This window comes from Sapajus apella, unplaced genomic scaffold (assembly GCF_009761245.1).
Source record: "Sapajus apella isolate SASKATOON/1434 unplaced genomic scaffold, GSC_monkey_1.0 scaffold142, whole genome shotgun sequence".
In the NCBI taxonomy this organism is placed as follows: domain Eukaryota; kingdom Metazoa; phylum Chordata; class Mammalia; order Primates; family Cebidae; genus Sapajus; species Sapajus apella.
This window is the reverse complement of record NW_022437082.1, coordinates 3182283-3198774: the sequence shown is the minus strand read 5'-3', so window position 1 is coordinate 3198774 and position 16492 is coordinate 3182283. Positions and strand designations below refer to the sequence as shown.

Sequence of the window (16492 nt, the reverse complement as noted above, 5' to 3'; positions counted from 1 at the left end):
GCCCTGCCTGGTAGGAAGGTAGGAGGGAGCCACAGGCTGTCCCTGGCAGAGATGGGAGGGCCCCCTCATTTGGCTGTGTAGAGCCTGGGCCCTTGGACATTGCCGTACACAGCAGAGAAGCCCTTCCTGGTTCAGGGTTAGACATTGTTCCCGCTCAACCTGTGGAGGCTGTAAGGAGCCTGTCCAAGGCCAGCCAGCCGGGAGGCAGCCAGTTGGGGAGAAACACAGACAGAGAACCGCTCCGCGTCCAGGCCTATGTCGCAGGCACTCAGCGAGGCTGGCTGTCCTTGGGACTTGGTTCTCAAGAGCCAGTAGTGCAGGAGGTGCTCTACGGGGGCGTCTGGTCACCAAGCAACCCAGAGCCTTCCGTGAATCTTGATTGAAGCATCTGCGTCCACCTCAGGCTGCAGTGCTTTCGTGTTCATCCCTTCAGGTGCCCACCATCTGCTGGGCATGCTTGTTCTGTGCAGAGCCTGCCGCTGGCAATCTGGGGGACAGAGCTAAAAAGATGGAACACTCTGGGGGCCAAACCAAGCAGGGGGCACCTTTACAATTCCTTTAGCTTTACCAGGGAGTCTGCCTGCCTGCAGGCCAGGGCTGTGGGCTGGGGGCAAGGGGAGGGACGGGAAGATGGAGAGTGGGAGAGTGGTGGGAAGGAGGAAGAGGGCAGGGCGAATGTCTACCTGGGTGTTGCACAGGCCACTCGAATGTGACCACGGCCACAGGAACTCATCCCCACGCCTGTCACCCCTCTTTCCACAAAAGGCAGGAGGAAAGACAACTGCCAGCAAGAGCCCCATGTCAGACAAGGGCTCTGCCTTCCACTCAGTCCACATGCAACAGGGAACCAGAGACCATGCATGAGCCCTCACCGGGCCTTCTCCCTCTGTAGAGCCTGTATCTTCCGCTTTCACATAGACCCTCCTTGCCCAGCCCCAGTGGGACCTGGACCTGGGCTGCTGCCCCCTCTCTGCTCCAGGCTTCCCTTCCTGGTGATCAGTTCCCCCACACGGTTCGCTGGCCAGTCTCGGCGTCACCAGCCCCTGGCTTCAAAGCCATCGGGGCTCCCCACAGCCTCCAGGGTGAGGCCCCAGTTCCCTGGCAGGCTGGAGCAGGCTGACAGATTCAGGCACTCGCTGTAGAGAAGGCACCTAGGGCCTCCTGTGGGCCACACTCTGTTCTTGGTGCTGGGGATCCCAGGGTGGGAGATGCTGCGCTACGGTTTGAACGTTGTGTCCCTGCCGAAATTCATGTGGCAAGTTAACCCCTGATGCAGCAGGGTTAAGGAGTGAGGTCTTTAGGAGGTGATGAGGCCATGAGAGCAGAGTCCTCGGGATGAGAGGAGTCCCTTGTAAAAGGCTGGAAAGCTCTAGGTAGCCCCCTTTTTGCCCTTTCCTCCCCACAACCATGTGAGGACGCAAGCGCAGACACCATTCTGGAAGGAGAGACTGATCCCCCACCAGATGCTGAACCTACCAGTGCCTTGCTCTTGGGCTTCCCAGCCTCTGGAATGGGGAACAATAAATTTCTGTTCTTTGTAAGTTTCCCAGTCTCCAATGCCTTGACTTTCAGCTTCCCAGCCCCCAGAATTGGGAGCAATAAATTTCTGTTCTCTGCATGTTACGAAGTCTCAGGTATCTTGCTATAGCAGTACAAATGGGCCAGACACACAGGCAAAGCCGCCCCACCTTCTGAGCCACTTGCTCACCACCTGGGAAGGGAGGCCCTGATACCCAAAAGCAAAGACTCAGACCAACATTTCCCACATGCCGACACAGGTAGCAGTGCTGCCAGTAAGAATATAAATGGAAGGCGTGCGATTTGTGTGTCCCAGCAGAGGGGGCCTATGGGAGGAGGGGACAGTTCAGCTGAAACATGGAAGAGAAGGAGGAAGAAGCTGCTGCCACCGAAGGTTCTTGGGGCCTGGCGGCTCACACAGAGGAAGGAGGGATGGCAAAGGCTGAAGGTGGGAACAAGCCCTGTGCCGCGGGGCCAGATCAGCAGGACTGTGGTGAGAGGAGCTGGGGGCCGGCGACATGGGTTGGGTTTCAGGGAGGGAAGAAGAGCATCGGAGGAGCCAGGCCCCCAGGCGTGGGGTTCGGGTGCTCTTGACCAGGATGAGGAATTTGAGATTACTCTAAGGAGATGGGATGCCACGTGGAGAAGCAAGGTCTGGTGGTGTTGCAAAGAGATCGCCCTGGCTGCTGAGTGGGTGTGGGTGGAGCAGGGAGGAAGCAGTGGAGGCAGGGAGAGGGAGAGACAGGGTGGGCCAAGGACCCTAGAGTTGAGAAGGGTAGCAGTCTTGGACCAGAGTCCACAAAGTCCAGTGATGGGTTAGACTTGGGAGTGAGGAACAAAGGAGAGGGGAGAGAATCCTGGCTGCTTTGTTTGAGTCACCAGGTAGAAGGCAGAGCCCTCTGTACAAAGAAGGAAGCCTGGGGATGGTGTAGGCGTGGTGAAGGGGCCGAAGCCCTCCGGTTTAACCATCTTAGCTCTGAAATGTCTGCAGGGCATCCAAGTGGGCAGCTTGATGGGTACGTGTGGAGCTTGGAAGAGAGGTCACGTCCAGAGACAGAGCATTCATCGGAGGTGCCGTATGGCTCAGGGTTGAGGCTGGGAGCCCGCCTCCAGCAAGCTGAGATCTAGCAAAGGCGGGAAGAGGAGGAGAAAGGCCCAAGGACAGAGAGGCAGGTAGAGGGGGAGGAGGTCAGCCCAAAAGTGGGGTGGGGGAGAGGAAGAAGCTGAGAAAGGAAATGGTTTTGAAAAGGAAGGAGCATCAACTGTTTAGAGGTGGAGACAGTGGGGAAAGGGAACTGATGAAAGAAAGACAGTTGAGGTGTGACAGCCCAGCCTGGGCCAGGGCTGGTGGGGGGCGCGGAATGGGCATCATGGATTTGGAGTCAGCAGGTGAGGAAGGAAGGAGAGTGGGACGAGACAAGGCTGAAAACAGGAGACGAATTGAGAGTCAGCCTGTGTGCTGCTGGGCCAGTTGGCGAAACCAGACCACAGATGTTCCCGGGGTGGGGGGCGGGGAGCGGCTGGGTGGGCGGTGCCCTCTCTGCAGAAGGATTCTAGAAAAATCACAGCTGAAAACAATAGAGAGGACAATATGTGTTATAAGCCGTCACAAGTCTAACACAAAAGGTTCCATAGACAGACACTCCCACAGCAGAGGGGAAGAGCAACAGTTTGCCTGAAGACCCTCTGTGGGGAGAAGCAGCGGGGGGGGGGGTTTTGTTGAGGGGGGGAGACTGGACACACGAGGCCAACTGGGGAGGATGCTTTGTGACAATAGACAGGCGTTTCTTCGCTGACCCCATGTTTCCTACCTGGGAGATAGAAAAGCCTGGGGAGCAAGACAATGTCAACCTAAGTGCCACACAGAGAGGGAGCCTTCCTCTAAGAAAATGGTGTCTATTCAGAAATAGGCATTACAGAGGGGATGCGGGCGCCCTAGTGAACCGTGTGCATATTCAGGCAGGTGAAGGAAGACAAAGGTGTTTCAGGAAAAGGGAGGAGGCTTTCATAATTGTTTCGCAATCATGGTCTGTGGCTACGAGGATTAATAACCAGGGGAGCATTGGTCAGGGGCTTGGACAGGCAGTTGCTGGGCAGGTGTCCTCACGGAAGTATCATTTGTGTCAGGTGGCGATGGCCTTTGTGGTCTTCTGTGATAGCTTTCGTTATCAGGCATTCGTGCATGGGAACCCTGCCTCCGTGGCCCTCCACAGCTCTATTTGTCAGGTTTTTGGGTTTTTCTTTGTTTGAACACAACTGACTGCATCTTGATTCTGAAACCATTCATAACCATACGGGCAAACCAGAGTCTAACTGTGAGGCTCACTCCAATGTGACCTGCTTCTGGGCATCATGTTAGACTGGCCATGTCTTATATCACAAGGAGAAAGCCTTCCGTCTTGACACTAGGAACTTTCTTCTGGAAACAGGCCAATGACAAAAGTCATCTGCTAGGTGAGGAGGAAAGGAGCAAAGGAGATCCACAGAAGAGGAACTGGGAACGGCCAGTGAGGGGATACACGACGTCACCACTGATCGGGGAAACGCAGGGCACACCATGACAAGGTGGTGTCTCTCCCCGTGGGATGGGCAAGTGGGCGAGGCTGGAGAAGATCAAAGGCTATTTGGGCTGTGGGAACCCAGGACCCCTCCCAAGCTGCCAGTGCCAGGAAACGGGGTTTCAGCCTTGCACTGGGGGTCACAGACGAGCAATGCTGGGTGGTGGCGTTGATGGGCGTAGCCCAAGTCCCAGCAGAGCCACTGCCTGCTGTGCACCCCAGAGCCTGTCTCACTGACGGTGGTGACTCAGACAAGCACGCGGGATGCCGCTGGCAGCAGTGTCTGCAACAGCCAAACGGTGGGAAGGACCTGAATGCCCATCCATAGGGTCGTAGACAGACACTCTACCGCTGTGATTCAGCAAGGAGCTTGGACGAACTGGACACCTGGGGGAAACCTTGGCCTGCAAGTTGCCAAACAGGAGGCCAGGCAAGGAAAGAGAAGGGGACAAGGGAACAACACCCAGAGGTGTGACCCTGTGGGAACCTGCTTACCAACTGCCTGGTGGAGATGCTGTGCACGTGGCCCCAGACTCCCGTGACAGGTCAGGTGCAGGATCTCTGCTTTGAGTGAAGGCTGCTCTGCCCTGGTGTGGTGTCTGACCTGGGCAGCAGAGGACTGGGGAAGGACCTACGGAAGGCTGACTCAGGCCTGACAGACGGAGGTCTCCAGGGAAGGACAACACCCATGCTGCCCTTAGGGCCAAGGGAGCAATGTCCCAGAGCCCATCAGTCTGGTGAGGGCACAGGGGGCAGGGGACAAATTGAGTAGCCCACTCCCCTCGGACTGCCTTTCCAGTCACACACTCAGGCAGAGACCCAGACTTGGGACTTGCGGCTGCAAAACGGACAAGGCCCGGGCATGCTTGGGTGCTGCATCACCGTCCTTGGTGGTGGCTCCAGGCACCGGGGCAGTGAAGTGCTTTGGCGCTGGCGGGCTGCAGGTCCCTGGAACGGGATGGGCAGCGGGGAGAGGGCAGACCCTCCGTGGGGTGGTGTGTGTGAGCTGTGTGAGCCAGAAGACCAGTCCTGGATGGGGAGGGGAAGTAGAAGAGCAGGCGAACAGGCCCCAGAACCCGGTTCTCTGCCCCTTGGCCAGAACTCAGAGCTGCCTGGCCCACGTCAGACCACTCCCTGTCCCTTTGGTGGGCACCCCGCAGTGGGGGGTTGCAGAACCCTCACCCTGCTGGGCCACCGGAGCACGTGCGCGGGGGCAGGAGCCAGGACCAGGAACTGCTGTGGTGAGAGCCAAAGGCACGGAACCGGCCGCCACAGACCTTTGGACACCACGGTGGGGGTGGGGGTAGGGGTGGGCGGGTGCCTGTGTGCCCAGACCCGTAGCGGGGGGCGGGGGGCTAGGGGAGAGGAGTAGATGATATCACCCGCGGTCCTGGGGCTTCCGGGTCAGCGGCGAGAGCCCTGCCGCGTGATCCACCCGCGCCAATGGCCTTGAGGTCTCTCAGGCGGGCGACGAGGAGGGGTCCGCGTTACATCGCCGCCGCGCCCCCGCCCGGTATCCGCACTGCAGAGAGCAGCCGCGAGCAGGCGCCGGCGCACTGGCCCACGTGCAGAGCGAGCCAGGGAGACGCACAGTCTGAGAGGACGCCCGCGCGGGGAGCCCGGGGAGAGGGGGCGCCCGACCCGGTCTCTGCCGCTCCGTGCGCAGCCCCCGGCTCGCCCTGTGAGGACCCCAAGCAAGAGGGACCCTGCCCCGGGGAAAGATATCAGACCCACCCGGGGAGGGGGACGGGACACTGGGTCCCGGGAGACTCCACAGCCCCTTGCCTGCCCGTCCCAACAGATCTGAAGCAGCCTGCCAGGCAGGGGTCCAGGGCCCGGGGGCAGCGAGTAGAAGGGGCTGAGACCAGCAGGGACCCCTGGGGGGGCGGGGCGGGGCCTGGCTGCCGCCAGGGTAGGAGGGCGTGGAGGTGGACATGGGCGTGGGAGTGGGGAGGGGTGGGCATTGACCTCGGTCTCGCCTGCTCGCATTCACAGGCTGTGGAGACTTTGGCTGTTCTCCCCCAGTCCAAGGCTCCCACCCCAACTCTTCCCCATTGCGCCCCCGCCGCCCCGTGTCCCCGTGGTCCGTGCAGGGAACCCTCTCCTGGCCCTGGTATCAGCCCGGCCCTGGCCACGGTTGCCGGCATGGTGACGGCGATGCTGCAGGCCTGGCGCAGTTGGATGGCCGTCAACGCTCGCAGGGGCCTACTCATCCTGGGCATCCCGGAGGACTGTGATGATGCCGAATTCCAAGAGTCCCTTGAGGCTGCCCTGTGGCCTATGGGACGCTTAACGGTGCTAGGCAAAGTGTTTCGAGAGGAGGATAATGTCATCACGGCCCTGGTCAGGCTCGAAGGGGACGTCAGCTATGCTTTGGTCCCCAGGGAAGTCCCTGGCACTGGGGGCCCGTGGAACGCGGTCTGTGTGCCCCGTTGCTCAGGCGAGGAGTTTCTTGGTCGTGTGTTCCACTTCCCGCAGCGACAGGGGCAGATGGTGGAGAGTGTGGCGGGTGCCCTGGGCCCTGGGTGTGGGGCTATGCAGGGTGTGCTGGCTCCGACCTGTCAGTCAGGCGGTCCAGCCCTGGGTGGAGACCCTGAGGTCCCAGAGCCTGGGCGTGTTTTCTGGAAGGGACCAGGCAGCCCCGCGGGAAGGAGTCCTTTGAGGTCTGGTTAGACCACACCACCGACATGCTGCACGTGTGGCAGGGGGTCTTGGAAAGGGAGAGGAGGAGGAGGCTGCTGGAAGGCTTGCGTGGGACCGAACTGCAGCTTGTGTGCACACTCCTGGCAGAGAACCCCACGAGGTCGGCGGCTCAGGACTGTCTGACGGCCCTGGTCCAGGTGTTTGGAGACAATGAGCCCCACCCCCTGCCCCCAATCAGCTGGGCGAAGTGTCTGACCGCTCAGCACAGTCAGGCCAGCCTGTCCTGGCTGTCACCTTGTGGCTGGAAGTCCTCCTGCAGAAGGCCATGGAGAGGGGGGCCCTGGCCAGAGCATCTGCCGACCGTGTGCGCCTGAGGCAGATGCTCACCAGAGCCAGCCTTACTGAGCCTCTGGATAAAGCACTGAGGAAGCTGAGAATGGCCGGGAGGTCTCCAAGTTTCCTGGAGATGCCAGGGCTCGTTCGGGAGTCTGAGGCATGGGAGGCCAGTCTAGACAGGAGCATGAGAGCCCAGACACAGGAATGGGTGGGTGCCCGGGCTGGTGCCTAGGCTGGTGCCAGAGCCAGCACTAAAGTGGAGGGTGAAAAGGTGGACAAGGAGGAGAAGGAGGAGGAGGAGAAGGAGGAGGAGGAGGTGGAGGAGCTCCAGGAAGAGGACAACCAGGATCCTGCCCCCGAAATCCTCGCAGGTCTAGGTCGGACAGGGCTCACCAAGCCCCCGGGGCCCCCTCCCCAGCCCAGATGGGCAGTGCTGTCCAGGCGGCCCCAAGAGGTCCTGGCTGGGGGCTAGCGGGCTTCGTCCAGACAGGAGGCCAGGAGGCCAAGGACCCCCTCCAAGAGGGGCTCAAGCCCATCCTGGAGGAGTCAGATAACTAGGATGGGGCCTAAGAGGCAGGCCAGCATGCGCCCTCCCCGGTTAAATAGGCTCTGAGGGCCCCGGGGCCTCCTCTCCTCTCCGGGAGCAGCACCCTGGAGGCAGGCAGAGGCAGAGCCTGGGCAGGTCCCTCACCCCACAATGGGATCAGGACCCCCTCACTTCCCCCCAAGGGGCCCTGGTGTCCACCACCAGCCCTTCCCGTTGACTCAGATGACCACGTTTGATTCCAAATCCAAACTACCTCCTTTTTTGAGGACGGCTAACTTCGCGTACTTCTGGGTGAGATCAAACACATGGTAGGAGGGAGCCCCAGATCAGCAGCCTTCCCTACATTTGCAGAGGAGTCCCGTTACAGACCCACAGGTACAAAGTCAAACATTTTTTGACCAACACTCTAAACAAAATCAATGTCAAAAGGAAAGTCTTTTCAAATGTATCTGACCTTACACCAATAACTTATTAGGTACATTCTTTTTTTTTTCTTTGAGACAGGAGTTGGCTCTGACACCCAGGCTGGAGCACAGGCTCAATCTCCTGGGCTCAAGCAATCTTTCCACCTCCACCTCCCAAGTAACTAGGATAATAGGCATGCACTACCACACCCACGGAATTTTTTTTTTTTTTTTTTTTTTTGAGGCTAAGGCTGGTCTCAAACTCCTGGGCTCAAGCAATCCTCCTGCCTTGGCCTTCCAAAGTGCTTGGATTACAGGTGTGAGCCACTGTGCCCAACCAATGTAGGTACATTCTAAGACCTAAATGCAAAAGCTATAACTACAGAGGTTCTAGAAGAAAACATAGGTCAATATGTTTGTAAATGTGGGACAATGAAAGATATCTTAGACGGGACCTAGAAAGCAGTCATTGTAGAAAGAAACAAAGGATGCAGTGGACTTCATTATAATTAAACCCGTCTGCTTATAAATGGACACCATTCCATTCAGAATATGTATAAGACACAATTGGTAAAAAGTATTCCCAGCACATATATCAAAGGACTTGTATCCAGAATATTTTAACAACTTGTGCAACTCAAAAAAAAAAAAACAAAAAACAAAAAAAAAACCCAGGTAAAAACTAGGCAAGGGAATAGGCGCTTCACTGAGGAAGATAGACAGATAGCTAATAAGCACACAAAAAAGTGCTCAATATTATTAGTCATCACAGAAATGCAAACTAATGCCACAGTGAGATACCATGATGAGTCATCCAACGAAATGGCTAAAAGTTTAAAACTGGCAGTAGAAGATTTTTTGGAGTATCCTAAGAAATGGGCACTGCTCATTAGAGTATAAATTGTCACAATAGCTTTGGAAATCTGTGTGAAGTTTCTTATAAAGTTAAATATACCACTACTACCCTGTGGCCCAACCATTCCACTCCCAGGTATTTGTGCAGGAGAAAGGAAAACAAAAGTCCGCAGAGACTCATACGAGGATGTTTCTATCAGCTTTAATCACACAATAACAGTAACACATATCTATTTTAAGATTAGGGACCTTAAAATAGATACTGCACTTGATCTTAGCCAAAAAGCCAAGAAGCCATGTGAACCTTAAAAACAGGAATGTACCAGGGGTGAGAAATGGACGATTAGACAGCAGGCAGGCCCAGCTCTAGGCCGATCAGCCTAGAGGCAACAAAAGTCTCACTGCCGTTTTGCAGCAAAGCAACTTCTACCTCTGTCTGCCTTCTTTCCAACTCTCTTGATTCCTTAAAGAAATAAAAATTCCACCAATCACCCAACACCTGCACTCACATGAAAATTCACACACCATCTCATAAATTGTTTCATACACACTAACACGCATACCCACACATGCATTCACCCATTCCACACATTCACGCATACACACTTAAACTCATAGACATTGACATTCTCAAACACAGAGATATTCACTCATGTACACAGTCAAAAACACAGTCACCCACACCTTCACTGTCATACACACATTCACACATCTCACTCTCACATATTCACAAACATACTTTTACTAACACACATACACATTAGACACAAACATACATTTGAGCACTAACACATATTCACTCACACACAACTAATGCACACTCACACTCAAAAACAAACACACATTCATTAACACATTCACACACCATCTCACATGCTCGTTTACATATTCACATATTCGTTATCACATGACACACACTCACAAACTCACACACTCTCCCACACTCACTCTCACACAATCACTAGTACACACACACATATTCCCCATCTCGCACACACTCACAGAAATTGGCCTGGTTTTGATACACCAGTTGTGGAAGCCCTGAACCCCAACAGTGATATAAAGGATCCTAGGGCCACTGGTCCTGCCTGCTGTCCCTCATCCTCCCTTAAATGTGTTACTCATTCATTTCGGAGAAGTTCAACCAGTGCCTTGGACACCCAACCAGCCACTGCCTGGGCCCACCAGTGTCCTGTCTACTGGGACTATCCAGCCTGCTCAGCTGGGTTTGCCTAGGTCCATGAGCCACAAACTCTAGGTCATGACTAACGTGTGCAGATAGCCCATTCTACAATGCACTGTAGACCAAGCCCCAATTATATACCAGTGTTAACAAAGCCCCAATGGCCTTCACTCCACCCTAACCCCATCCCCAACCAACCTCACCCCCAGTTTCCGACAGAAGAGGCGAGACGAGCTGGAACACGGAATGAAATTTATTGAAGAGAAACACATACTGAAACCATTGAAGAGAAGTGGACCACAACACAGAGAGAAACTGCAAACAGCCACCACAGGCCACAGGTCCTGGGGCCCCTCCTCCTGGGGTTCCTGGCAAATCGTCTCATCTGCCTCACCTCCCACTGTGGCTCCCGTGGCCACCTCCCTCCTTCCTGAGGGCCCCAGGTCCGCCTCTTGCCAGGATGGTGGACTCTGGCAGTGTCCACTGGCTTCAGGAAGCCCCCTCCTGAGCCCATCCGCTGGGGTGGGGCCCTGCCTTATGGCTTTCACAGGACAGTCACAGGACACTGGAAAACACAGCAGAGAACACACCACTGGGTGGAGGAAACTGAGTCACAAGTGACAACAGGGGTGGAACACCAAAGCACAAAGCTCCCCGGGGAGCCTCAGGCAGGGCAGCCCCACTCTGTCCTGGGTCCGGTTCTTCCTGTTGCAGGCACTGTCATCACCGTGGTGATGGGGTGAACGTCGTGTCCTGGCGCCTCCTTTCTGCCATCTCTTGGGACTGCACTGGGGGCCTCCGGAGAGAAGCTGCTCAGAGAAGAACACACACAGCTCCACCAGAACAAGCAGCCCCTGGCCTAGATCTACGCCGGGAAAGCAGAGGTGGTGCTCACAACTCGGGAAAGACAGCAGCGAGCAGAGTGTGGGCTCGCAGGAAGCTCACAGCACGTGTCCCGGGCCCAGAGGCAGCCGCCCGGGTGAGCGCACAGCACACAACTTTGCACAGGAACAACGGCTAGCAGTGGGTGGGCATCTCCTGGGCGCATGGGTCACTACAGGGCCTACACAGGTGAGGGTGGGATTCCCGGAACAGGGGCAGTCTTCCCGGTGACAGCGAGTGGGGGGACCCCTCTTGGGAGACCCAGGCAGCTAGAACCCTTGAGAGGGCCTCTTTCGCCCTGTCATCTCCCAGCTCAGGGCCAGTGGGATTCGGGACAGATGTCTTCAGGTGCCCCTGCCCAGGCCACAGCTGGCTGCTTAGGGCTGCCTCAGGCTGGACTCCCGAGGTGGCAGGGTTGGGGCCGGCCTTGGTGTTAGCATCTGTTGAGTTGCTTTGGCCATGGCAGCCCCAGATGTTCCTTGCCTGATTTCTCCAGGAGTTTGGTGGCCCTGTATAGAAACAAGCAGAAGAAACAAACCCCCACCAAGTCCTCCCTTTTCTTCCTCCTTTGCAACAAAGACTTCCCTTCACAGCCACCCTGGCCTAAGTCAGCTGTGAGGACACTGGCCTGCTGGGTTCCCAGTGCCCCTGCTGGGGGTCTTCTCATCAATCTTTGGTCTCCTTGCCTGCACAGCCTCTGGCTGGCACTGGGTTCCCAGAGCCGTAGGGTCTCCTGGCCTCACTGGCACAGGGCCTCCAGGGTGCTGTCTTTGTGGGGCCCCCCTAGTGCAGTGGAGATGATCCTGAAGACGGGCTGGACCCTGCAGCCTCCCCTGCAGGCCTTTGCCTCTGCCCCACAGCTCTTCCTCACCAGCTCTGGCTCCTTCTGGCAGGGGCAGGCCCCAGGCAGGCTCCTCGAGGTCCCACATGGCCTGGGGACCAGTGGGCATGCTCATCTCGAAGTCCACAGGGTGGGTATTTGGGGGTGGCCGGATGAGCAGGACAGAACCCCCAGCTGCTCCTTCTTCAGCCTTTGCTTTGTTGGGGTCCCCATCTGAGGCCCAAGCACCCCATGCACTGGATGCAGTGACTCCCTGCTTTCCTCTCCAGCACCTCTTTGGGGATGTGGACCTGACCCCCACTGAGCCAGTTACCAGTTGATCTTGATTGCTGAAGTCCCTTCCAGCTGGCAGAGAGTGAGGGAGCTTGGCCTTGGTCTGGCTGCCCTGTCCCTCTGTCCCACTCAACTCATCTGTTGTTTGTCTGGGCTCCTCTTTCCCCTCCTTCCAATATCTCTCTTGTCTCCTTGGACTGCGGTAGGAAATGTTGCCCTGTTCTCCCGAGCCTACTTGGCCTTGGACTTGGGATGGCTCTTGTCCCAAGCCCAGTTCCCGTTTCCCGACTCAATTGCAGCCTGTTTCTTCTGCTTTACCAAGAGCAGGTTGGAGGGGTTGACACACTGCGCTCTGATGTGGCCATCTTCCCCACAGCTATAGCAGAATGTGTGGCGTCTCCGTTTTCTTGAGCCTCGAGAGCCAGCCCTCTGCACACCACCCCTTCGGTGTTGGCCTCTGCCCCTCCGGCGCCGGGAACCCTGGGAAGGCCTCCCTTCAAAACTGTTGACAGAGGTAGGGACAGGTGTTGCCCCAACTCCAGTGATCCTGGCAGGTGGCCTTGGGGCTAATTCCAGCCCCTCCAGGCTCTCCCTATCTGGGCCTAAAGTGGCCTCCCATTCCTCCTCCTCACGCAGGAGCCTCACCAGAGCCAGGAAACTAGGAGGCTTCCTTCGCTGTTTCATCAGCTTAAGCTTGTCTTGGAGCTTGTCAGAAAGGATGGCCCCACTTAAGACTCGTTTCAGGCGAGTCTGATTCACATTTCTACGAGATACCACATTGTTTTCTACAGCTCTTTGGAGCAGGGGTTCCAGACGTAACACAAAGCTAGATACTTTCTCTCCTGCCTCCTGATAGGCCTTATACAACTTTGCCTGGGCAATTTTACGGCTCTCCACAGGTCCGAACACCTGCTGCAAGGCCGCCAGGCACTCCTCCACCGTTATGGAAGCATTGCTGGCCCGGAGCCCACTGACCACCTGGAGGGCAGGGCCGCGCAAGCATTCGATCAGCCTCCGCCTCTTTTCCCCCTCGGGCACCTGCCACATCTGTAGCATCTCAGTGGTGTGCTCAAGCCAGGCATCAAAGGCCAGTGCACCTGGGATGGATATGGTGTTCCCAGAAAACACTCTTAGTTCTCGGTACAACATTTGTTCTAGCAGAGGCTGCACTGCTGTCCCCAGAGTCTGGGCCCAGGTCCAGAACTCTGGTGATATAGTCACTCTCGGAGCCAAACAATTGGTTTCCGACCCAAGGACTCGGTTCATATCTGACACGGTCCGCCTCTCCTCCTCTAAGAAGCTGTTCAGTCTGTTGAGAAATTCCCCATCTGAGTTACGGGGTTTTACAATCACTTCCCAGGGCCCCCCCTTTCCTGGTATTTCCCTTGGGAGCAAAGCATAGTCAATATCTTGTGCCAGCTCCAGTAGAATTGCCTGGGCGTTCTCCTCCCTCCTAAACATCCTGCCAATCACCCTGTATCTGCCCAGGGGCCTGCAAGCCTCCTGGAACGTCTCCTCGAACTCATCCTGTCCACAGTCCTCGGGGATACCCAGGATGAGCATGCACCTCTGGGTGTTCAGGTGCTCCCCCCGACACCAGTCCTGCAACAGGGTCGACGGCATGTTCCCGAATCTCTTCGGATACTAATCTGGGGGAGTGATTAGGGCGCGAGGCACATATCAGGACCAACTCCTAGGATGATCGCTGAAGGCCCAGGTCTCCACAGCCTGTGAATGCGAACCAGGAGAGAGCGAGGTTAATGCCCACCCCTCCCCACCACGTCCACGCCCACCCCAACCCCCAGCCACCCGCCTCACCCGGCGTCGCCTCTGCAGCCAGGTCTCGCCCCTGCCCAGCCCCGTCCCCCGGGGGTCCCTGCGGGCCTCAGCACCCTCCCCGCGCCGCCGCAGGACCCCCGGCCCCTGCCCGGCAGGCAGCTTCAGTTCTGTTAGCGCGGGCAGGCGATGGTCAGCAGAGTCTCCCGGGGCCCAGCGTCCCCCTCCCCAGGTGAGTCTGATACCTTCTTCTGAGGCAGGGTCCCTCCTGGTCTGGGTCCCCACAGGGTGCGCCGGGGCCTGTGTGCGGCGGCGGCTGCGGAGTCGGGTGCCCCTGGCTCCCCGCGCGGGCGTTCGCTCAGACTGCTTCCCTCTAGCTCGCGCAGCACGTGGGCCAATGCGCCGGCGCCTGCTCGCCGCAGCTCTCCGCAGTGCGGACACTGGGCGGGGGCGCGGTGGCGGTGCAGCACGGACCCCTCCGCGTCGCCTGGGAGACCGCAGGGCCATTGGCGCGAGCAGGTCACGAGGCCGAGCTCTCGCCGCCGCCCCGGGGGGCCCCAGGTTCCCGGGTGACGTCACCTTCTCCTCTCCCCTACGCCCCCGCCACGGGGGCCCGGGCACACAGGCTCCCGCCCACCCCCACTCCTACCCCCCCCCCCACCCCAACTGCGGTGTCCAAAGGTCTGTGGCGGCCAGTCCCTGAGCCTTTGGCTCTCACCTCGGAGTTCCTGGTCCTGTTTCCTGCCCCTCCCGCACGTGCTCCGGAGGCGCCAGCGAGGCGAGGGGTCTGTATCCCCCACCCGGGGCGTGCCCACCAGAGAGCCAAGGAGTGGTCTGAGGTGCGCCCGGCAGTTCTGCGTTCTGGCCAGGGGCAGGGAGAGCGATTCTGGGGCCTGTTCACCTGCTTTAGTCCTTCCCCTCCCCTTCCAGGACTGATCCTCTGGCTGGTGAAGCCAGGCAAGGTCAGGGGCACCTGGTGTGGGTGCCATTCCGTGCAGGAGATGCCCCAGCGCTCTTGTGGCTAACGCACACCATCCCACGGAGGGTCCGCCATCTCCCCACTGCCCATCCCGCTCCTGGGACCCACAGCCCTCCACCCAAAGAGCTTCACTGCCCAGGTGCCAGTTACCGGGTTTACCTGGACCTTTCCGGTTTTGCGTGCTGCAAATCTAGTGTCTTGGGAAACCACTTCCAGGATTTGGAGCCCAAGCCCTTGGGCCTGCCCCTCCTTGGCAGCGGTGCGCCATGGTTTGTGTTGTGTCCGTTTGATCCCAGGGCAGCAGCCAAAGGACGAAGGGAGTGACTGCACCTCAGGCAGTAGGCCCAGGTGTTCTGCGGGTCCTGCCTGCTCTGCCAGCCACATGCTCACCTCCTGTTCCCACAGCTTCAGCTCCTCTCCAGCCACACAAAGAGGGGCTTGTGGTTGATTCTCAGGCCAAGGTCACCTATCCAGCGAAGTCTGGGAGGCCACCTTGCAGTGAGTGGGGCACAACACTGTCCACCGACATCCCCGCCCTGTGCTGGTCAGTCTTCTGCTTGTAGCCTGTCACTTGTCAGGAACCAAGAAGAAATGGCCCCAATGGCTTTTTCCTGGTCAGACAGAATTCCTAAAATATCTTTACAAGAGTTATTTCATTTACTCCTGATGAGAACTCTGAGGCAGGTATTAACATTACCGTGATTTGACTCATGAGGCTCAGAGAGATTAAGAGACATTTTCAAGTCACACACCTTATTGCAGGTAGAATTGAAACTGGATTCTCAATGGGTGCCCATCAGTCTTTGGGTAGAATTGGGACTATTTCTCCTCTGGTTCCCTTATGACTATTAGAATTGATTTCTCTTATTTTTGTCCATTCACAGTTCCTGGCTTTATCACTCCAAGGACCCAACCAGCCTCAGACTGGACCTTCATCTGCCCAACTTACAGGGGTGGAAACAGTGGTTCAGAGAAGGGACACTACTGGCACAAGGTCACACAGTGAGTAAATGACAAACTTGAGATGTCAAGGGGAGATGCCAAGTATCAGTGCCAAGGCAGAGGGGCGTGTCTGGAATATCTTCGGAAAGAAGCCTGCGAAGTTCCCAGACAGATGCAGTGATCTGTGGATGTTCTGGGGATCAGGAAAAAATGATTTGGAAACACTGGAATCAAGACGACAGATGTGAATATGTCCAATTTGAAGTTTTTGAACTCCTTTATATTGGAGTTAACCTTTGCCCTTGAAACCAGTGGAAATGTCTTCATTGCTTTTGCTTCCCCATCTCCTTGCATGGTAGCTAACACAGCAGCACCAAAGTTGGGGAACTGATGGATAAACATTATTACTTCTAAAGTGAAAAGTGTAATAGAGCATGAAGGAAGTAGCCTTCACTGGGGTGGCCTTGCCCTAGCTTAGACTAGTAGTGATTATTGGGATCACAGAGGGGGCAGATTCATGGGTCCCACCTCTGCAGTCTGATCCGCTGAGTCTGAAACAGGCCTGGGAATGTTTTAAAGAGCTTCTGGTAATTAAATACTTTATACAATACATTCTGCAATATTTAACATACACAAAAAGTGCTTAAAAAGTACATCCAGTACTCCTGAAGGTAGTGTCTGAATGAAGACATAAAACACTGCAGTGAGGGTGAGCACCTGCAGATACCTTCCCTGTTGTCTCCCGCTCTCTTCTT

The 16492-nt window shown here is 56.8% G+C and overlaps 2 protein-coding genes and 1 pseudogene across 2 annotated transcripts; 1 reads left to right on the top strand and 2 right to left on the bottom strand.

Moving 5' to 3' along the window:
- Positions 1 to 6257: 6257 nt before the first annotated feature.
- On the top strand, positions 6258 to 7613 carry PNMA6A (PNMA family member 6A). Its single transcript, XM_032264153.1, is given in 5 exon segments — positions 6258 to 6593; positions 6595 to 6720; positions 6722 to 6980; positions 6983 to 7326; positions 7497 to 7613. Coding segments are annotated over 5 exon segments (1182 nt in total).
- A 1370-nt stretch (positions 7614 to 8983) lies between these two features.
- LOC116540608 lies at positions 8984 to 9159 on the bottom strand (annotated as a pseudogene).
- Positions 9160 to 12179: 3020 nt separating this feature from the next.
- PNMA3 (PNMA family member 3) lies at positions 12180 to 14278 on the bottom strand. Its single transcript, XM_032264109.1, has 2 exons — positions 14062 to 14278; positions 12180 to 13768 (listed from the first exon to the last, which is right to left on the bottom strand). Exon 2 carries the CDS (start codon positions 13661 to 13663, stop codon positions 12272 to 12274), a length of 1392 nt encoding a protein of 463 aa, XP_032120000.1. The 5' UTR covers positions 13664 to 13768; positions 14062 to 14278; the 3' UTR covers positions 12180 to 12271.
- Between the last annotated feature and the right edge of the window lie 2214 nt (positions 14279 to 16492).